Source organism: Phodopus roborovskii, unplaced genomic scaffold, assembly GCF_943737965.1.
Source record: "Phodopus roborovskii unplaced genomic scaffold, PHOROB, whole genome shotgun sequence".
In the NCBI taxonomy this organism is placed as follows: Eukaryota; Metazoa; Chordata; class Mammalia; order Rodentia; family Cricetidae; genus Phodopus; species Phodopus roborovskii.
In genome coordinates, this window is record NW_026126418.1 from 21707917 (window position 1) to 21730710 (window position 22794).

At 39.5% G+C, this 22794-nt stretch overlaps 1 protein-coding gene across 2 annotated transcripts in view; it reads right to left on the bottom strand.

Annotated features, from left to right (window-relative positions):
- Itgav (integrin subunit alpha V) overlaps nucleotides 1-22794 on the bottom strand; it is a 76854-nt gene that overhangs the window by 39965 nt on the left and 14095 nt on the right. For both annotated transcript variants that reach the window (XM_051184366.1, XM_051184365.1), the window contains exons 3-10: nucleotides 14221-14312; nucleotides 11835-11949; nucleotides 6504-6565; nucleotides 4833-4878; nucleotides 2711-2836; nucleotides 1734-1778; nucleotides 857-900; nucleotides 397-453 (exon numbers count right to left, since the gene is read on the bottom strand). In XM_051184366.1, coding sequence (XP_051040323.1) covers nucleotides 397-453; nucleotides 857-900; nucleotides 1734-1778; nucleotides 2711-2836; nucleotides 4833-4878; nucleotides 6504-6565; nucleotides 11835-11949; nucleotides 14221-14312 — 587 coding nt within the window. The remainder of the gene's footprint in view (nucleotides 1-396; nucleotides 454-856; nucleotides 901-1733; nucleotides 1779-2710; nucleotides 2837-4832; nucleotides 4879-6503; nucleotides 6566-11834; nucleotides 11950-14220; nucleotides 14313-22794) is intronic.

The following is a 22794-nucleotide window of genomic DNA, read 5'->3' on the forward strand; positions in this document are numbered from 1 at the left end:
AATCGCGGCACTTGTGAAGCAGAGGCTGGCAGATCTCTCTCCAGGACAGCCAGAGTTATACAGAGAAACCCTGTCTCAAAAGACAAAAAAAAAAAAAAAAAAAAGAAAGAAAACCACAACAGCAACAACAAAATCTAAAGCCTATGAGAATTCTATTTATAGCATTGCATGTGTAGGCTCATTAAGCCATTTCCACAAAATGCTGACTAAAGACACAAAGTGAAAACAGAAGAAACCAACTGGCTCTCACAAACACTTGCACATGAGAGGAGGCAGCAGCACAACGGTCCTCCAGCAGCTGTGTCAAGTTACACTGCAGATGGCATTTGTATTTTCACTTCCTAAATACTCTTCAGTGAATTTTTGTAAAGGAAGTGTGACATCTTAATAGCATACCTGTTCACCAGTAAAATTGTGTAAAGAGGACATGTTTTTCCCATCATAAATATAAACCTGTGTAGGAAAACAAAAGTAAATGAAATATGATAAAATAGACGATAGCTACAGATTGGGGAGGGGTGGTTATGAACGTGTCTGTGGGCACACGTGCATCGAGGAAGAATGCATGTGTATTTGTGTGGAAGCCAGAGGTCGAAGTTGGGTATCTTTATCCTTTTTGGAGACAGTCACTTTCTAACTCCAGAGCTCATCCATTAGTGTGATGACTGAGTCATAAACTCCAGGGAGCCACCTGTCTCTACACCCAAACCCACAGCACTATGGTTACAGTGTAGTGGGACTGCTTTTACATGCATGCTGGCGATCCAAACAGAGGTCCTCATGCTTGTGAGGCAAGAACCATCCCATCTTCAGACCATCTCCCAGCCCCTGCCCCCAGATATTGAAACACTCCTACCATTCCCAAAGTCCTCGCTGCTCTTGGAACTCCTGAAACAAAATCTAGGGGAAAAAAATAAAAACTTAATTACTAATTTTTAAGACAAACACTGGAATTTACAGATGTAGGTATTCTGCCAGAGAGCTTTCAGTTTTATTAAACCAGTAGAAAACAAACTAGAAAGTTTTTCAACATTGCATTTGATGCAACCCTTGCAATTTAAATTATAAAAATGTAATCTGTAAGTCATAAAAACATTATTAAGAACTCAAATACACTGGGCATGGTGGCACACACCTTTAATCCCTGCACTGAAGAGGCACAGGCAGGCAGATTAAACTCGAGGCCAGCCTGATCTAAGAAGTGAGTTCAGGGACAGCCAGGACCTCACACATACAAGTAAGACTTCAAATCCAAATCGCTTGCCATTTTACTAAACAGGAATAGAAAGAGCAAGCTCTGCAGCAACTAAGAAAAGCTATATTTACAGTAATGAAAAACACTACAATGTAAACTGAAATGAGGGGTGGCTGGGGCCAGAAGCATGACCTGTGTGGTGTCCAGGATTGCTACACTCACTTCTGAACCAGGACAAGGAAGAAGGAGGAACAGCTGGCTCCCAGGCTATGCCCACAAGCCACAGACCAACCTAAAAGAGGAAAAGCCTCTCCATGAAGACAGGACTTGCCAGGGCAAGGACAGGAAAAGAGTTCCAGCCCCTCCACCACCCTGCCAGGCAGAACTTGTAGCAGAGACCAGGAGTTCCCCTCCCCACCCCCATCAACACTTTCTCCCTCAGTATATTACACAGTAATGGTTGCAAACTGCTGAAATTGTGTCTTGTGTTTCAAATGCTCATTCGATATGCATTAAGGGTAGCCCAAACTCTTCCTACCTTCAATGCCATCACCATTGAAGTCTCCCACAGCCACAGAGTACCCTAGACAGGAATGAAAGGTGACACCCATGAATCCCTCAAAGTATTTTCAGCTTCTCCCTCCTCTGGGATAAAGAAGTCATATGCTGCCAGGCATTGGTGGCACACGCCTTTAATTCCAGCACTCAGGAGGCAGAGGCAGGTGGATCTCTGTGAGTTTGAGGCCAGCCTGGTCTACAGAGAAAGCTCCAGGACAGGCTCCAAAGCAATACAGAGAAACCCTGTCTGGAAAAACAAAAAGCAAAAAACAAAAAACAAAAACAAAAAAAAAAAAAAAAAATGAAGAAGTCATATGCATATGACAAGAAGGGGGCATCCCTATAAGAAAACTAAGACAAAGGCGTGTTAAAAACGGTAAATCTGCAGTCTGCCCAAAGGGAACAAGGAATAACAGATTCACTCAGGCATCAAGTCCTACTTCTGTGGTGTGACTTGTTTCCATTAATAACAAAGAAATTTAAAGGGTCAGAACAAACACTAATAAATCCTGAATCCAAAACCTGTGTCTAAAAGTTCAGTACTCAAAAGGGGTTCGGCATAGCCAGCAAGCAGCATGGCCTCCATGCCTTGGCATCACTATTTATAAAATGGGAGTGGGAATGGTGCACTCTATAGACTTGGGGGGGGGGAGGTTACATGAGCAATACCAAAAAAATGCTTAGATAATGCCTAGAATGCAGGAATTATGTTTCAAGGTTAGTTTGTATTACTAGCAGTGTATAAATAATTTCTTTCTTCAGTTTTAATTACTGAATGATAGCATAACCTAAACATTCAACATCCATTTGATGCTGTATGCCCCTTAGATTTTTTAATTAAACTATTTCTCAAGTAATTAAACTATTTCTCAACTATTACTTAAGTAGTATATGCAAAATAATAGGGCAAATACACCACAGTTTCATATAAAGAGTCTATATTTTGCATTTACTTACCCAAATAACTGTCATCAAAAATTGCTTGTGCAGCCCGAGTTGCTAATTGGTTATTATATTTGATGCTGTAGACATTGGGGTCATATTTAGATATGATTTCTGCCACTTGATCCGAAATGAGCTGGCCTGTGGTGGAGCAGACGTAAATGTGTAAAATAGCCTTCTAAAGGGAACTTCACGGTACAAACAATAGGGGTTTCCTATGTGGACCAAAGTCCATCTGGACATTATTACTTCAGGAGTTTTGTTTCATTCTGTTGTTGGTGGGGTGGGATTTTACTATATAGCCTAGACCGGCCTTGAACTCTAAATTCTTCTGTCCCAGCACCTGAGTGATAGTGGGCTTATTAATGTTTACCACCAATCCTGACTAGACATTACTATTTCTAATTATCAGTCTCAAATAACACTAAACCACACACACACACACAAACACACACACACACACACAACTGTCTAAAATATCCTATGAATTGAGGCCACTTATATAGTTGTGATATCAATAATATCATAGAAGATGTGTCTTAATAGATCAGTGGGGTGGTGAGAATCACAAAATGTAGACTCTTTCACAGTTGTTTCCCAGGAATACTCATCTATCTCCCTTGACTCCACTGAAGGGCAGAAGGCATGCTTAGTAAGAAGAAAAAATAAACCCATGTTTGTTGGTTATGTTTTATCACCCCTCACCCCAGTGCAAGTTGTTGAAGCCCCACAGTCCTGCTAAGTTCTCCATCAGGAAACTGCTCACCCAGGTTACAAAGGGAAACTGTCCACACTGCTATGCCTAACATGAAAGCAGTGTCCCTTGTTTCCTCGTCCGCACCTTAAAATGCTGCATTTGTTTTACAACACTAAAACTTGTTTAAATTCTCTAAATTCTGGTCCCAGTAGCTGCATGATTCACAGACACTCACACTTTCAGTCTTAGTGCACCTCATACACTGGCCTGTGTGTTTAATGCCTGGGTTTTCTGGACCCTTCGATTTTTCATTTATTCCTATTTCTCATTCATCGCATTCCTTATTCCTGCAACAAGCACCTCTCTTTCCCATCTCCTTTGAGATATGGAATGAGAACAGGTAGTTTCCTACAAAGGGCCTCATTTGGAAAAATCAGAGAGCGAAATTCAAAGTTAAAAATACTGTTAAACTGACATAGTCATGTTGTTTCCAAAGCTTCCAAGCAAAGACCCTTAGTCTGGGCTGCCAGGAAAGGGGGACTCCGACCTGGTGAACAACACTTTTTAGCAGAAATTAAACAAGTAACATATTAGCCACATAAATGAGTATCTCTAACAAGTCAAACAAAGGATATTTGTGCCTATTTTAGTATGTCTCCAATACATTGTTTCTGATGCATGATTTTTTTCTCTTTTCTTCACTTGCTCCCTCAAACTGTCAGGAATAATGACCTCTTCTACACTTACTCAGATGATAGTTTAGTAATTACAGTTCTCTAGAATGGCTGGATAGTGATTATCTTCATATCACTACCAATTTAATTAAGATATTTTGTTTGTTTGTTTCTTTGTTTTTGTGTTTTGAGACAGGGTCTCATCTCACTATGTAGACATGCCTGTCCTGTAACATACTGTGTAAACCTCAAACTCAGAGATCTGCCTGCACCTGCCTTTGACTCTGCCTCCTGAGTGATGGGATTAAAGGTGTGTGCATGCATCCAACTTTCACTCTAACTTCTAACTTTAAAGTCCTCTTACAGATATATATTAGAAAGATTAAGGTGATCCTAGGTATTCTAATGAGCAATTTGAAACTGTGAGCTTTCAGAAGGCTAAACTCACTAATGTGTCCCCCATGGCCTCTGGAGTATAGAAATAAAATACACACTACTTAAAAACAAACAAACAAACAAAAAAAACATTTAAATGACTTTATATGTTTACTTTAAATTTACCTTTAAAAACTGTTGATTTTCTATCTGAAATATATGTACATTTAATATATACCATAAAAATCGTATCAAATTCTTTTCTAAAAACATAGTATAACAGAAAATTGGTATACTGAAGTTACATTTCATATTTCTTTCTTTAATATAATTCAAGATACCTCATGGGCAAATGAGTAACCAAGTATTCAGTTGAAAAATATAAACCTACCTTGCCAATAAAAGCTGCCAGGACCACCAAGAAGTACTCTGTCAGCCTAAATCAAATCATAGAACAGAAGGAAGATACTTAAAACAATGAGGTTGGACAAGAAATTAGTATGCTAAGCTTTATAGATATTTATGCATATATTAACATTATAACTAAGTAACAAGTTATTAACTCAGTTAACTCGGCTTCAAGTAGTATGCATTTACTTTTCTAGAGGAATCAAGAATTTAATTATCATTATTATTGGTATTAGAGGAATGTAGTATCTTCATCTTGACTGTGTAAGGTACTGGTGGAAACAGCACTTGGTTACAATGAGTAAAAGGTTGTTTCTTCACTTCCTGTATTAGATTTACACCACTTGAGATACATTTTCTAGTGATCACTGAGAAATGTTCTGCCAAAGGGAAACAATGTTAGTGTCTCACCAATTTATAGATGTGTGGCTTCAAAGGGAAAAGTTCGGTGAAGGACACCAGCACTTTTTAAACCTGTAACAAAGTGTAAGGGTCTAATTCAAGGTATTTTGTGTTTGCACATGGTGTCTTGGAAGTTTTTTCTTGCTACAGTGAAGGTACTTTGTTCCTCCCAAATATACATATAACTTTCCATTCTACTTTTATTGCTGCTATTGTTGCTTTGGGTGTTGCTTTTTTGCTTTGAAATAGGTCCCATTATGTAGACAGCCTGGCTCTGAACTTGCTTGCAATCCTTCTGCCTCGGCCTCCTGAGTGTTGGGATTACAGTATGTGCTTCCTCTTAGGCTCAGGAAGCTCTAATTAATCAATCTATTACTGTAGCTTCTCCCAACAAGGGTTAATGTCATTAATTCCATAACCAAACCTTTTAGATGGCTGACAAAAGGATGCTTTAATGAAAAAAAAAAATCACCAAGAAGCATACATTAGAAAGTTTGTCTTTAAAAATGTCAATGAAGTTTTTATTTAGATAGAATGAAAACTATCGAGTTTGAAGAACATGTCCATTTAGTTAAAAATACTGTGCTTATAAGATTTTCCACCATTTTTACATTGCCTCAGCTTCACTTGGCAGCTACAGATAAAACACAGGTGGTCAACAGATACATTTCTCAGCTTTTATGTAATTAAACTAATTTTGTAACAAAATCCCTAATGATAGCTTTTGTGAAAAGACAATTTCAGTTGAAAGAGAAACTGTAATATTTTATAAATTCCCATAGGTGGAAATTTTAAGTGTGTATGTGAATGTGTGTTTGTGAATGTGTGTATATGGGTGGTGTTTGTGTGTGCTTGTATATGTGGGTGTGTGTGTTTTGGTCAAGATGTAAGTAAGGGAGGTATACATATGGAGATCTCCATATATATACAAATCTTGGATGGCAAGTGCCTTTACTGGCTGAGACAATCTTGCCTGCCTGCTCTAGATACTTTAATGTCATCATAGTTATCAATTATTTATCAAAGAAATTCTCTACTCTCCTCCATTCTCACTGTGCTGTCTCACCACTTCAAATAAGCGATGTTTATGAAGAAGGGAACATAAGCCAAAGAATACCAAAATAAACAGACTGCTTTGTAGCTATTTTCATTAAAATATGGTAATTATAAGGAAGCCGAAGCAAGGACCATGTGTTTTAAAACCCAGTTTACTCGTAAAGAAGATTGAAATCTGTCTTAAATGAGAACTTACTTTAGTAAAATCAATGCTGAATCCTCCTTGACAAAATCCCTGTCCATCAGCATCAATATTTTCTAAAATAAAAAGATTGGAAATAGACACAAACCCCAAAACAAGCAATAACACACACAAAAACAAAGCATGAAATAAATAAACCTGCTATTGTTTGAACCATAGTTTCTTTAAAGGACTCACTCAGGCACCTGTCTACTCTCATACTAGCTTACATATTCCTCAGGGTGGTTTCTTTATCTCAGATACATTGGGATGTGGACTCTATGGGCCAGTCCCCAAGGACCAGAAAAATCATCTAAGATCATCATCATCATCTTCTTCTTCTTCTTCTTCTTCTTCTTCTTCTTCTTCTTCTTCTTCTTCTTCTTCTTCTTCTTCTTCATCTTCTCCTTCTCCTTCTTCCTTCTTCCTTCTTCCTTCTTCCTTATTCTTTATTCTTGAGACATGTAGTCCAGACTGGTCTCAAATTAAAGATACTCCTTTCTCTGCCTTTCAAGTGCTAAGATTAAGGCACCTGTCCCCACAGCTGGATGAAACTGCTTGCTTCAAACACAACTCACAGGAAGATTATAGCTTGTATCACAGTGCATCAAACATTGTAATTATGCAAAATAAATACATTACTTAAATCTCACAAGATATGATATGCAATATACTCTATAATGTATACTTTCTATTCAATTATGTCTTCTTTTTTTGAAAAAATACCAATAATGGCCCATTATACAGTAAACACCAGTGAGCTTTCATCCACAAACTTAAGCCTTCTTTCTGAAATGCTTCTTGCTTCCTGTTACCTTACAGTTGTTATGTCTTTGCTAAGTTTAAGAAAAAACAACTAAAAGACCCATACAATCCTAATATATTTCCTATGTGTTATAGGTGATGATAAAAATAAAAAACTAAGCCAGGTGGTGGTAGTGCACGCCTTTAATCCCAACACTTGAGAGACAGAGACAGGAGGATCTCTGTGAGTTTGGGGTCAGCCTGACCTACATAGTGAGTTCCAAGATAACCAGAGCTATGTAATAGAGAGACCCTGTGTCAAAAACAAATACACAAACAAACAAACAAAACTATAAATAACATGGTGAAGTATTTCAGAAAATTGCAAAGCTCTATGAAGAGTAAAATATACAACTATTCTAGCTATAGTCATAGGAGCTAATTAAGTTCATTTAAACATGATTCTCAAGGTGTCTCCCAACCACAGCAATTAATAATTTGCTTTCTTGTAATTACTCTTTTTTTTATATATCTCAGAAAAAGTGACCAATTCTGAACTAGGTAATTAACCAATTAATCTAAACTAACTTTAATCATGAGCAATACAGATGCTGATGAATTTTTAAAGTCTCCCCTTATGAATGTCATCCTTTAGTTATCAAAGAATTTGTGCCCTAATGTTGCAAATATATCAAAAGTTACTCACACCTAAGTCACTCAAATACAGACACCAATAGTTCATTTTAATCCTAACGTCAAACTTCTAAGAATATGTCTGTGAAAGAATCCCTTCAAAACTTTTGAACCCATTTTTAAAATCTGGGAACTGCCCCAAGATTACACAGTAAAATATTTTTTGTTTTAAGAAAACAGCCACAAGAGTGTAACACTACTCTAATGTAAATTTTTCTAACCAAGAGGGACTGGGAAAATGTGGGGTGGGGTTTCCAGTGTCTGGTGAATCATACTAAGGAATTGTGCTTCAACCTCAAGTCAGCCATGCATTTGCTTCATTCAAGCTGCATCTGGGGAACAATCTTAAGTTACCTATGAAGACATAAGACATGCCTTTTTTATTCCTGCTATGAAACTATCTGCTTTGTTTGGTTTCCTGGGACATCCCGCTGAAATACACAACTTCCTTAAAATTTCCTTAGCCAGCACATAATAAGCTGGGTGTGTCTTACAATTTAAATTATTTTGCTGAACACAACTTAGTTTATTGAAGGGCTCAGTGTTTATCTCCACAGATGACCAACACTTTTCCCTCCTGTCAAGCCTAGAGATAGGACAGTATGGTCAATTAATGTGCATTAGGCACTTATTCATATCACATTTTTCTTTTCAAGTTTTACAACAATCTCTGGAGAGATATGATTGTTAGTCACCATGTATATAGAGGGGAGACTAAGTAACTTGGTATTTGTCAATCAGCTATGTCCCTGAATATTACTGGGCTAGGCTATTTCTCTCACCAGCCAGACCATTACTATCTGGATAAGGAAAAGTGGAAGAAAAAACTAGAAACCTTAACTGAGAAAATGTTATGTCCAAATATAGTTATCAAAATTAAGATCAGGGACAAAGGACTCAGTGGGAACAGAACATAAGTGTTCGTTCCATATGACTTGGGCAGTTTTTCAACAGATGGATGGTCATGGATAGTATCATTGAAAGGCAGAGTTAACTACAAGCAATAAAGAAGTAAGGAAACAAGCAGTGAAACTTTATCCAGGCTGTACACACAGGTCATGTTAAAAACACAATCAATGAACCAGGCACCAAACAAACAAAAAACAGAAACAAACACCAACACACACATAAATTAAACCACCACAGCCGAGAAAAGCAAAGACACAAAAAGGTCAGCACACACCCTGGAAAATCTGAGATCATTCTGGTCTGGACAATACAGTTTACCAAAGAAAGAATAAAATACGAAATATCAAATGCTGCCTCTAAAATGCTTAGCCAAGATCAGTGTTGTACCAGTAATGAAGCGAGGGCTCATGGAGGTTAAGGGCTACAAGTTCAGTGGAATCTGAGGTTGTGACCTAGAGTTTAAAGCTCTCCCTCCTCCTGAGTGTCCCCTCTGGATAAGTTGCCCACCTCTTAATTGGAGCCTGCAGGTGTTTCACATTTCCAAGGTTGGACCAAACAGCATGTACCATAACCTGGTTTGCTCAAGAAAGGCATCTCCTCTGCTCATATGTTTTATGATGCTTTTCTTTGAGATGTTTTAGTTAGAGCAGAGTACCATAAACTTTTTCTGAAAAAAGCCAGACAGTTAAATATTTCAGGAAATGGGGCCATATTGCATGTCAACTCCTAATGACTCATCTTCCTAAACAGTGTATGAACAAATGGGGGTGGCTATATTCCCACAGAACAGTTTTTTGTTTGTTTGCCTTCTTGCTTTGTTTTGATTTTTGAGTCCGGTTTTCTTTGTGTAGCCTGTCCTGGAACTCTCTCTGTAGACCAGGCTGGCCTCTAACTCAGAGCGCTGCCTGTGTTTGCCTCCCAAGTGCCGGGATTAAAGGTGTATGCCACCACCACTTAGCTGCATAAAATATTATTTTTAAAGCAGATTCACAAATCACGTTTTGATCACTAAAGTTAGAATGATAAGCATCTTAGAAAACAATGCTTCATCACTTCATAATATTTATGTCTAGAGCAAATAATTGGCATTAAGAAACAAACACACAAAAACTCATCACTAGAGCACTCTTCAGAGGCAGTTGAAATGGAAAGCATATTTTCTAGATAGTAATGCAAGGATGGGTTCTTTTGAAATACGACAGACCTAGACATCTGGGGCATAGTTCAAGGGTGAAAGTGCTTGACACACGAGACCCTGGACTCAACACCTGGCACCGGAAAAAAAAAATGACCACCTGGGTGTAAATTCTTATTTGGCCATTCAATACCAGGGAATTTAGTGGGGGTGATGCTTCATCTGTCTTGAGTCTCAGTTTCTCAATTTCTCAAATGAGAACAAAGATCATTTATGTGACTATGTGTGTCTGTGTGCACATGTGTACACATACACGTAAGCTAGTCTATAAGCATGCATGTGAATGTATGTGCATATGTGTTCTACATTAGCTTTACTGACACACAATAATTTGCCCCTTCCTCATAGCTATGGAGTTGTATTTTCAAAATGAGAGTGTCTTTACAACATGGACATTAAAATACAAAAGTAATCCTTACATTTCTACATACTACCAAAGCTGACAGTACCATGACAGTACCAGCAACACAAATGTAGTGAGACAGGTGGCACCAGGCACTAAGGATGAAGCTCTGCCTTCATCCAAGGAGAGCATGATCTCTACACAGGCATCATTCTTTAGATGTTTACTTCACACTTAAAATAGGTAGGATGACCAAGGGGTTAAATAAAGATGTTTAATTAAAAAGTTGCAATTCCCTGGAGATTCAAATACTTAGAAGCAAAAGACCATGTCATTTCTTTGACCTGATGGTATATGTCACCTAACATGGAAAAGATGAACCTAACAGGAAGAGACTTATGTGTTGTTACTTTGCTAATTAATTCTGTCTGCTCAACTGTTTGGTTGAGCATCATTTTTAAAAAAAAAGGTACCAGGGGAAATACCACATGGAGTTCCCTTTATTAGCACAATTTTGCTGTTCACTGTTTCAGTTACTCACTATTTAGCAATCGTGTTATGAAGTTACTACTTGGGAAATTACCCTAAATAAGTAATTCATAAAAAGAAATTTAGTAGCACATAGGATTTGGTACTACCTTCGGTCTTTGTTGTTGATGGAATATCTTGCAGAATATGCACTATAGACCAGGCAAGACTGCATTTGGACAATCCATTTTTATGTCTTTGGTATAAAGAGGATGTAAAGTCAGGGCCAATCGAACAAAAAGTAGGCTTGCAAAGGGTCTGGGATCTCCAGTGGAAGAAAGATGTGCAGAGAAGGTGTCACCAAAATGATACCTGTTTGGAATCACCTAGATATTTCACTCATTGGAATTTCAACTAACATTAGGGAAGGGCCTGAGGTTGTTGGGATAACCAACAGGCATGTGAAATTCCAATGAAAGCTGGCAAATTTAGATTGAAGACACCTAAACACCATCTCCACCTTCTTTTGCAAACTGGATCAGAAAGATATCTTTTTCAAATGTACTTTTAATATCATTATTCATCTACAACTGCGGTTCTCAAGCTTTGTGGTCCAACAAAACTACCTTATAGAGCTTGTTAAAAATATAGACTCCAGGACTTAGAAACTCAGAATCTTTATCTGTGATGCCCACTTCTTGAGAAAAGCTCCCATGAGCATCTTTTCACCAACTGTGACTGGAAATAACAGACTTCCAAAATCAGGTAATAACGAACACAAACCAACGATGACTAAACTGAGTTCTTAGAAACAATAAATATGATTAACTCACATTTGTAATTTCCTTGTATGAGCAGAATCATTTTTCATTTTGCTCTGTCAACCTCACAATGTCTACATATTTTGTCACAAAGGCACACATACATGCATCCCACACAAAAACCAGACTCCCGGGGTCTCTTGTTAAAAGCAGGTACAGCATCTCATACATACTTGACCTGCATGGAGCATACTCAACAGTCTTTGTTCCATCTTGAAGAAAGCAAGTTCCAACAGGCTCTCTCTCCTGCTTCATCTCAGTCCTCCAGTGGTACAATGGAGCACAAGCCTAAAAACAAATGTTTAGTTCATAACACAAGAATCCTCTAGTAGTCTATATATCAATGCTAACTCAGAATACAAGAGCACAGTCTAAGCATTGAAAAATTCAAACCTACCCTCTGCTTTATCACAACAGTGAATAAAGATTTTAAAAGAAGTAATTTTTTCCTCTGGGTAATGGTGGCACACACCTTTAATACTAGCATTTGGAAGGTAGAGGCAGGTGGATATCTGTGAGTTCTACGCCAGCCTGGTCTACAGAGAGAGTTCCGGAACAGCCAGCACTGTTACACAGACAAGCTCTGTTTTGAAAAATTAAAGAAAAAAGGTATTTTTCCAGATTCTTCTGTCCCTCCCTTCCAAGCCTCTCAGGTAAGATCAGGAATAGATTTTTCTGAAGACTACACTTGCAGTCCCCATTTGTGTTTTCAGAAGTCAGCAAAGCTCTTGTTTCAAGTAGCATTATTTCTAGGTGCTACAAGCTGAACTTAAGGTCATAGACTGAGTCAGCTTCTGAACTACATCATATCCTCATGCTTGAAGGAGATACCCCAAAGTTATATGGCAAGTAATAAGAGTAATAAACAAAAAATACCCTGTACTTTCCAAATAAAATTTCCAAAGGTCCAATTGTATTAAATTTTAATGGCCTGCAAAACTTCCAAAAGCTTAACAGTTTAACTTGCTGGATGAAAGCTCAGCATAATTCTACAATAACTTTTAAAGAGAAACCCAGCTTTGGACTATTTCATCTCCACTCTGGTGGAACCTGAAGCAAGAGCCATTACTTCTCTGCACATCCCTGACTCTCTCCAGAGTGGATGAGCAGCATGTTGAGCTTGCTTTTGCTTCATACATCTTTCTGCCTCACAAACTCCTCCTCACGCCTAGCCTTCAGCTCTGAATGCTAATACTTGACATATCCTCTAATGTCCTACTGAAACCTCAAATCCTTAACAGATTTTCCCTAATATCCCATTATCACACTAAAAAAATGGTAAGTAAAAATGAAATAATTAAAGAGGATTCTCTGAGAAAATAAAATAAAAAGTGAACACGGAATGAATGAACATCAACAAAACACTCTCCAGGTAGAAGGGACAAAAACACTAGGCACTGCTTAAAATGGAAGAAACTAGGTATGGTTTATATGGAAGAAATAACCTTGTGCTGACTAGTTTTTACGTCAATTTGATGAAGGCTAGAGTCATTTTGGAAAAAAAAAAAGTTCTCATCAAATTATCATGTGGAACATTTTCTTGATTAAAGACTGATGTGGGGGAACACAGCTCACTGTGGGTGGAGCCAGCCCTGGTGTTCTTGAGTACTATAAGAAAGCAGGCCTAGAGAGCCATGAGGAGCAAGCCAGTGAGCAGCATCCCACCATGGCTTCTGCCTCTAGCTCTTACCCTGACTTCCTTGGACAGTGAACTATAAAGTGCAACTGTAAACTGAAATAGACCTCCTCCTCAGGTTGCTTATGGTCATGGTGTTTTACCATGCAATAGAAACCCTAATTAAAACAAACCTGATTATACTGGTACTTATATGCGTTTGATCAAATTCAGAGATAGAAAGCCACTCAATCAAGAGCCACTTAATCAAGAGGGTGAAATGCCCATTGCCTTAAGTCTTGCTGTGCAGAACAGGTTGCAGTTGGAGCATGAGGGAGCTGATAGATGAGAAGAGCCATTGCACTGGTCTGCAGGGCCGATAATGAAGATAGAGCTCTATCATAGCAGCACTTTGGATGTGGATATATTTTAACAGAGATCACTGATAGCGTGGGAAGCCACACCTCTCAACACATCAGAGAAGTCATCCAGGTATATGATACTTGGGGAGGCAGAGGCAAGCAGGCAGAACTCTTTGAGTTAGAGGCCAGCCTGGTCTACAAGAGTGAGTTCCAGGACAGCCAAGACTACACAGAAAAACCCTGTCTCAAAAAAGCAAAAACAAAAATAAATAAATAAATAAATAAATAAATAAATAAATAAGCGTTTGATTAGCCAAAGGCATTCTATTCCTGAATGTGATAGATAGAAATAAACTGGTGGGGACTACCAAAGAAACAGGGAGAAATGAACATTGTAGGCTGGAGGGCAGAAGAAGCAGGAGCCTAGTCTCACAAGAGGAAGAGTGATAGCTCACATGGCCAGCCTTTGACCAGGGTATTTCTTTATACCTGTGCCCTTGGCCAGTCTGACTTGAACGTAGAAAACTTCCTGTGTGCATGTGAACTGGCCCTACTCAGCTGCACCAATTCCTAAAGACTTACCAAGATTTTATCCTGCTTTGATCTCACAGAGGCTCCAAACCACTGGTGGGACTTAAACTCCAGTGGGTCATCTTTGGCATAATCTCGATTACCTGGAAAAGAATGTTGTGAGTGGTCAGAAACAAAATAGACTGTTCATAGTACAAAAAAAAAAAAAAATATTTCTATCCAGCCAGATTTAGAATAGTGTGTGTGTGTGTGTGTGTGTGTGTGTGTAGTATTTGTGTGCCTGGTACGGGGAGGGGGGCAGAATGCCTTAGTCCCAGCAGTCAGGAGGCACAGGCCGGTGATTATCTGTGAGTTCAAAGCCAATCTGAGCTGCATAGTGAATTCTAGAACAGCCAAGCTACATAGTGAGACCCTATCTCAAACTCCACCTCAAAAAGAATAGTGTACCTTCAATTAGTCAAGCACTTTGACTACATTGGGTCATATCTTGTCTTTTAAGTAGCTTAGAATGTTAGCTAGTCATAAAAATGTGTGGGGCTGGAGAGATGGCTCAGCGGTTAGAAGTCCCTGCTGCTCTTGCACAGTAGTGGGGCTCAGTTCCCAGGACCCACTTAGCAGCCCACAACCATCTGTAACCCCAGTCCCAGGACAGCCTCTTCTAATGTCCATGAACCATACACATACATGCCTACAGGCAAAACACACATACACATAGATTTGAAATTAAATCTAAAAAAAAAAAAAAGACAAATTTACGATGACCTGTAAATGTTTCCGGTTTGTGGATAACATGATTAATTATCACATTGCAGATGTGGAGAAGGGATTGCAAACCAGGTTTTTCAGTTAAATTATTTAAATTGCTAAATACCGATAACAAACACTGTGACCACCTGTTATGTTCCTAGGCACTCTGCCATAGCATAAAGATATGTATAAATATCAAATCACATGAAATTCTTGTAAGTGGCAAAGAGTAGTAAAAGACAGAGTAAGATGTAAGTCCCATAGCATGTATGTACACACACAAATAAAGCTACATGTAAAGATCGGTCTAAACATCACAAAGAAACAACCTCTGCTAATATTGTTGGCTTCTATCCTAAAGAATGCTTTCCTGAACATAAAGGATAAATCTTTATCCATAAAGAGATATTTCAAGCCAAATATCTAAGATATACTAAAATTATTACAAAAATACCTACTTACCTTTTTCTCTCCAAACAATAATTAGTGATGGTAAATCTCTGATATCATTTTTAGTATTGTACAATACCCCACTCCACGGCCGTATAATAGATTAATAAATCCCTTGTATCTCTAACAGTTTCCAATGTAGAGCTATTTTAGCCTTATTTGTGAACCCTTCATATACTGTCAAGTCACATACGTGTTCTTCCACTACACATAGGAATCTCAACAAAGCATATCGCTGGGATCTAGGACACAGGTCCATGGCTAAAGTAGGGTGATAAAAACCTCTGAGAGCATGGCACATTATAGGTTATTATCCTAATGGATATACTTCTACTAAAACCCTAAGATATGTCTATTATGATATGTAAGTCTTCTCTTACTCCTTCCTTCAGTCCATACAACAAGGTAGTCTCATTTCTACACACAACCTTTATATCCAAGGTTCATTTGCCTGGAAAACTTCATTCCTGCCACTTGATATTCTGATGATACCTGAAAATCCAACTGACATTTACTCATGACCTAATGCATGACGCCATGGTTTCTTATAGAAACACGTGTCTAATCATGAGAACCTATGGATACAGTTGTACAGTACCAACAAAGGAATACCTTCTAGACCAGCAGTTCTCAACCTGTGGGTCACAATCCCTTGGGTCAAATATCAGATATGCACATTATGATTCTTAATAATAGTAAGATTACAGCTAATGAAGTAGCAATGAAATAATTTTATGATTGGAGGGTCACCACAATATGAACAACTGTACTAAAAGGGCGCAGCATTAGAAAAATTGAAAACCACTATTATAGACCAAGAGAAAGGTTTGTGCAAAGAAACGGAGAATATATAATCCTAGACTTCTAAGAGCATTAAGGTCATTCCGTACATCTAGGTGAGGAAAAGCCAGGAATATATTGTCAAGGTCCTTTCCACCATGCTGAAAGTGGCCTCCCAGGGATCATGCTTAGCATTCTGTGCTAAGTCATTTTCTTCAACTATTTCGGTGCTGGATATGTGGAAGACATTTCCTCTTTGTAAAATGTTATTTAATTATTCTGCTTTCCAGAACTATCTTAAAACAAATGTACTTTGCTCTGTTTGTATCCAGTACCATGGACTGCTCTGTTTTCTGTCAAGTAGCAAGAGCTCCACACAGACATTATGGTCTACTCTCTTTTTTAGAAAACAAAGTACAGACAGCAGGAGAAATGGCTCAGAGCACCCAAGTTCAGCTCCCAGCACCCGAGAATCCAACGACCTCTGAGGGCACCTGCATATACATGGCACATACCCACTCACAGACATTCCAAAATACTTATAACTAAAAATAAATAAATAAATAATTTTTTGAGGACAGTATAGAAATAAGATAAAATGAAATGGCATAGAAAATACCTCCTCCTATACCTTACAAAGTCTCCCAGCCACCTGTCATCCCTGGGACACAGATCTTTCCAGTAGATAACCTGAATGGGTTCCTGGAAGGCTCCTTCTTCTTGCTCCAAGGCTCTCTCCCTTGAAACGTGGAGACTCCAGGCTGCTCTAGCCTTGACCCTGCTGACCACCTATCTAAAAAAACAGTGGCCAAAACTTCCTGAGCCTGAAGGCCCAGCACAGCATGCACGTGGTACTGATGGACTCCAGGGAGCTGTTGTCCACTGCCTCACCCCCACCAGGCAGAGAGACCATCCAGTAATGAGTCACCGTGAACCAACGGAACATCAATGACATCTGCTTGCTGTGGAAATCTCCAGCTGTATATACAGCACTCCTTATTTAAGGGAAAAATATGTGTCCCACGTAAAGACAAGCTCCTGGAGACTCTCTTCCTTTACGATGAGGTCGGGAGCAAGGGCTACCGCTCCACCACTCGGGGACATCCTGTTCATCTGTGACAGCCCCGATTGTAACAGATGCAACTATTTTGAGTGTGTGGATATCCTGGTGGGCCCTTAGGACCTCAGAGTGAATCTACGCCATGGCCTGTGGGGTTTGCTTTTTGTGTCTGCCTTACTCTAAAAGCGGGTTACTGCAGAGGCTGAAGTGGCGGCATCGGCTGCAGGCCTTCTATGACCCGGATGGGGCAAGCTCTCTGGAGATACAAGAAGTGGTGTGGGTGCTGACCCTTTGGGGGGGGGGGGGATATTGAGAAAGAGCTAAAGAGTTTGGGCTTTCAGGAAAGTAGATCTGGTTTTGTGGGAGGAAGTCTGAAGAACTTGGAAGCTGTCACAAACATCGTGAAGAGAGATGTGTAGGGATAGGGTCCCTTTGATCTCATGCATGGCTCGACAAGACCCCAACTCTACTTTCATAACCACTCTTCCCTAGCTGGTACGGGTCCTATGGTATGCTCGATCACATCCAGGCAGTCTGTATCCCTTCTTCTGGATATTTGTGGGCAATCTGCGGCTGACTGAGGATGACCAAGTCTCAAAGCAGCCGGCTTCCTTGAGATGGAAGCTGAGACCTCTAGGGTGTTAGCTGCAGAATCCTCCAGAATGTTGTGCAGGTGTGGAGCTACATCCCAGGGGTGAAGAGCAAGTATGAGGTCCTGACACGAGAGGAATATTTACAGTCCCTGTGATCCCAAGTCAGTACCAGAGCCAAGCTGGAGCCCAGCTACTGGACCCCCTGGTGAAGAACCTCCTTCTCCCCCTACTAGAGTACTCTATTTCCCCCCAGAACTCACTTCCTCTTTACAAATGAATCATACAATGAATAGAGAGGCTCCCTAGAACCACAAGGGACAGCCTTCCTCCTATGGCCCTTTCCCTCTGCAGTTTTCTTCCATTTGTCTGCTTGCTTTTGGTTTTTTTTTTTTTTTTTTTTTCAGTTAAGTACCTACTATGCAGATGCCTCTGTACAGCTCTCTGTGAGGGTGGGAGGCACCCACTGTAATGTACAAGATCCTAAGAGAACAGCCACACTGCATCACCAAAAGTGTGTTCCTGTTATGACATTCAAAATATAAGACTTCAGCCTGTCGGTGGTGGCTCACGACTTTAATCCCAGGAGCAGAGGCAGATGGATCTCTGAGTTTGAGGCCAGCCTGGTCTGCAGAGCTAGTTCCAGAACAGCCAGGAATACACAGAGAAACCCTGTTTTGAAAAACCAAAAAGTGTGTGTGTGTGTGTGTGTGTGTGTGTGTGTGTGTGTGTATGCAAAAAAAAAAAAAAAGAAAAGAAAAAAAATACCTCCTTCCATAATGACTCTCAGGGACCTGTCTCTATGGATAATGGCATTAGTGAAAACTAGAAAAGGTCACAGAAAACATGCGAATTGTATATATTTGGTTTTATACCAAATATAAAAGCCACAGTTCTTTCCATATGAAAAACTATTGACCACTTGGAACAAATCATCACCAGTCAGAGGTTTGTTTGTTTGTTTGTTTAAAAGCATCAAGCATATAGTATTTTTTGATGAAAGAAGAAATTTTAAAAACTAATTTAAGGCAGGCACAGTGATGTAAGCCTGTAATCGCAGCACTCAGGACACTGAAGCAGGTAAATCATAAGTTTAAAGCCAGCCTGTTTAGCCTATAAAGCAAGTAGAACCCCCGTGGTGACTTGAAAGAAAATGGCCCCCAAAGGGAGTGGCGCTAATGGGAAGTGTGGCCTGTTGGTATAGATATGGTCTTGTTGGAGGAAGTGTATCACTGTGGAGGCAGGCTTTGAGATCTCATATGTTCAAGATACCTCTCAGTATCTCAGACCACTTCCTGTTGCCTTCTGATCAAGATGCAGGCGGTAACATATCTAAGTGCATGCTGTCGTGCTCCCTGCCATGATTACGGACTAACCTCTGAAACTGCAAGCAGCCACCTCAATTAAATGTTTTGTTTTATAAGAGCAGCCGTGGTCCCAAGCTGAAAAGATGACTCATCAGTTAAGAGCACTGGCTGCTCTACCAGAGGTCCTGAGTTCAATTCCCAGCAACCACATAGTGGTTCAAAATCATCTGTATGAGAGCTGGCACCCTTTTCTGGCCTATAGGCATACAGAGCACTGTATACATAATAAATAAATAAATATATCTTTTTTTTTTTTAAGTTGCCATGGTCATGGTCTCTCTTCACAGCAATAGAAACCCTAAGACAACCCAATAATAATAATAATAACAGAAAGCCTAGTTTGCTTAGTGTAGTGATTCTCAACCTTCCTAATTCTTTGACCTTAGAATACAGTTCCAAATTGTTTTTGTTGCTGCATCATAACTGTAATTTTGACCCTGTTATGAATTGCAATGTAAATACTTTTTTAAGACAGAACGTTGTCAAAGGGGTGGAGACCCACAAGTTGAGAACCACTGCCTTAGGGGAAATGGTTCTTCATGGCAGGGCACTCATTTTAAAAATACCCTCAGAGAGTCTCTGAAACTGGAATTGTTTGCAATCAACAGCCAGGCCTTGTACCACGCCATTACATTTTTTCAATCATGCAGCTGGAGAGATGATGCAGAAGCTTAAAGCACTGGCTGTTCTTCCAGAGGATCCCAGCAATTCCTAGCACCCACATGGTGGGTCACAACCATCAGTATCTCCAATTCTTGGGATCCAACGCCCTCTTCTGACCTCAATAGGCACTGTATATATGATATGCAAACAAAACACTCACACACATAAAATAAAATACATCTCTATAAACTTCTCAGTTGCAGCATTAAGCACAGCTGATATAATTCACTGGCCTATATTGATACCCAAAGTCAATAATCATAAAAATACACGCACATCTACTGTGCTCCCTGTCTCCAGTTTCAACATTCACAATTTCAGACTGCCATCCATTCAAGAAGCCTGCTCCAAAGGAAGTTTGTCTTCACTAATCAGTTTTCTTTTCAGAGCCCAAGTCTTAAAATACTGGATTCCACATCAGACAGTGGCTTCACTGAAAGGAAGTGTGAATAGAGTGGGCGGGAGGAAGCAAGGAAAGGCTGCTCTCCAAACAAACCCACAAGCAGCTCATTCAGGACCTGGCCGGGGCTGGCAGCCATTCTGGAACACATGAGGGAAGTAAATATTTTGAGTCACAGCCCTGAAGTCACCGTTTTCGTTATGCTGGAACGCCCAGACTGCTGGACTGAGTAGCTACACTTGAAAAGGAAACAGAACACAGATCAGGGATTTGGGGGCTGGGAGAAATGCTTTTTGTTTGTTTGTTTTAGTTTTTTAACCTCAAACACCACATCACCTCAAGACTGCAAAAATGTCTATCCATAATTACAAAATGCACTGGATGACTAGCTTCTGTCTCCCAAATAAACTACAGAGGGGAACTGGGTATAGTGGCACAGCTCTAATCCCAGCAATTGGGAGGCTGAAGCAGGCCCATCTCTGTGAGTTTAAGGCCAGCCTGGTCCATAGAGTGAGTTCCAGAGAAGTCAAAACTGTTACAAAGCAACCCTGTCTCAAAAAAAAAAAAAAAAAAAAAGGAAAGGAAGAAAAAGAATAAAATAAATATAATCATGAGACAAATCACTAGAAATTTGAAAATTAAACATCCTTTTTTTTCAAGCTTACAAAATTTGTTATTTGCACCTCACCAAACCCTCATGATGAAATGCTTAAGCGTACTGTCACATCCTCCTTGCAAGCACCTAACACTTATTTCCTCCGGCTCCTCTTTCCAAGTATTTCACAAGCTACTGCCAGACATTTGGCATTCCACTTGCTGGAGAAGGGAACATGATTAGCATAATGCTGAATTTTAAGACGAAGATACCCTGTTACCCTGAAGCCAAGTGTTTTGTCTCTTCTTTTTATGCCTAAAGAACATCTTTTATGACTAAAGAACAAGATTATATCACTCTTTTTTAAAAGAGAAATGCTGAATATTAAAAAGAAATAAGAGAATAAGCTTTTATTTCAAAGTTAAGTGTGGCTTTAAGTCATTTGGCTCCTGTTCTTCACCATGGCTTTTATGAATAATGAGATGGTTCAGATCTTTAGAGAATTTGTTGCTTCTTGTTTGCTAGAATAAGTTATTAAAACAATGTCACCCCGCATTAATCCTTGAATAAGACAAACACTTTGAAAACCTCCTTAAGCAAGTTTTGACCCCAAATACCACTTCAACTCACATGTCACTAAAAATAAATTTGGTTGAAAGAAAAATTTCCCAGTTGATTTTATTATTTATGTGAAACTTCAGAGGTCAGAGGAAGAAATCTCTTTGATCATACACTAAATCCCTCTGTCTAAATGCTAAGCCTGCACAGTAAATGAGACACAAGGTCTTTGCTTTCCATGGAAGAGAAACTCAGATGTGGGAGCAAAATGGCTGTGACACCTGCCACTCAGTTGGTCACCACAGTTGATTCAGCTGATATGACTGGCTAGGTGCATGTCCCCTCCCTCCCTCATACTCTAAGTGTGTCCCTCCCAAAGCTGCAAGCTGTTACTAATTTCCACAGATCTAGAAACATGGTTTGCCTAAGACAGCTAACCTCTAAAGGTAAACAAGAGTCAGCAAAGTACATCCGGAAGAAACCAGCTGAAGCTCATTTTCCGGTACCGGCATTGTTTATTTACAGTTATTCAGACTCTTCCCCCTTCATCTCATGAGTAATCTCCAAGGTTCTGCAGGAACATAGCACAAAGAACACAGGCCTGTGGGACAGCACCACTCTCTCAATGCCGGATTGTTTCCTACTAGGGTTGGGGAGGAAGTGAATCTGAAAGCTCCAAACAGTTTCAAACAAAATCTCTTTACTGGAGATTTACAAAGAAAAAATAAAACCAACTCCAGTCGTATCAAACTGTGAGTAGGAAGGAGGATTTAAAGGGATCATGTGAAACTGGTTTGTCAAATGTTGCAGATATTAAAGTTACTATTAGTTGTATGTTAGTCAGTAATAAAAGAACTGAACAAAATTATCTGTTCCTAAGGTGCTTATAGGACCTCCAATCATAAAATTCTGAACCAGGTGCTGATTGATTCTAATAGGAAATACACGTTCAATAAAGGAGAAATCTTTGGCCTAAATTCATGTTGTAGCAAGCAGGAAAAGAAGGCTGCTTCATTTGTATTAACTTTGTAATTTATAAGGCTATTCAACTTAGACATATCTCTAAGAGACAATTCATCAATTGGAGGAATATACTGTACAATCTACTTAACTGTTTTTGTTTCAGTGAGCTGGAGAGTATGCACCACAGAGGAGGCCAGTTTTACATTTGTTATTTAAAGCAAAGCCTAGGAATGTGGGGGGAAATAACTCCACAGCATTCTTCTGGATGAGAGTCTGCACGGCCAGGCTTGTCTACTGCCTGCTGCTGAAACCTTCTAGCAACAAGCTTGAGTGTTGCAGCAGCAAGACATTCTGAATGAAAAGAAGAGGGTTCTACCTCTGATCTTCTCTGGGAAGGTGCTAGGACTGTCTTCTGCTTTCAGAAGACATGATTTGCAAGCTTGAGGTCAAGC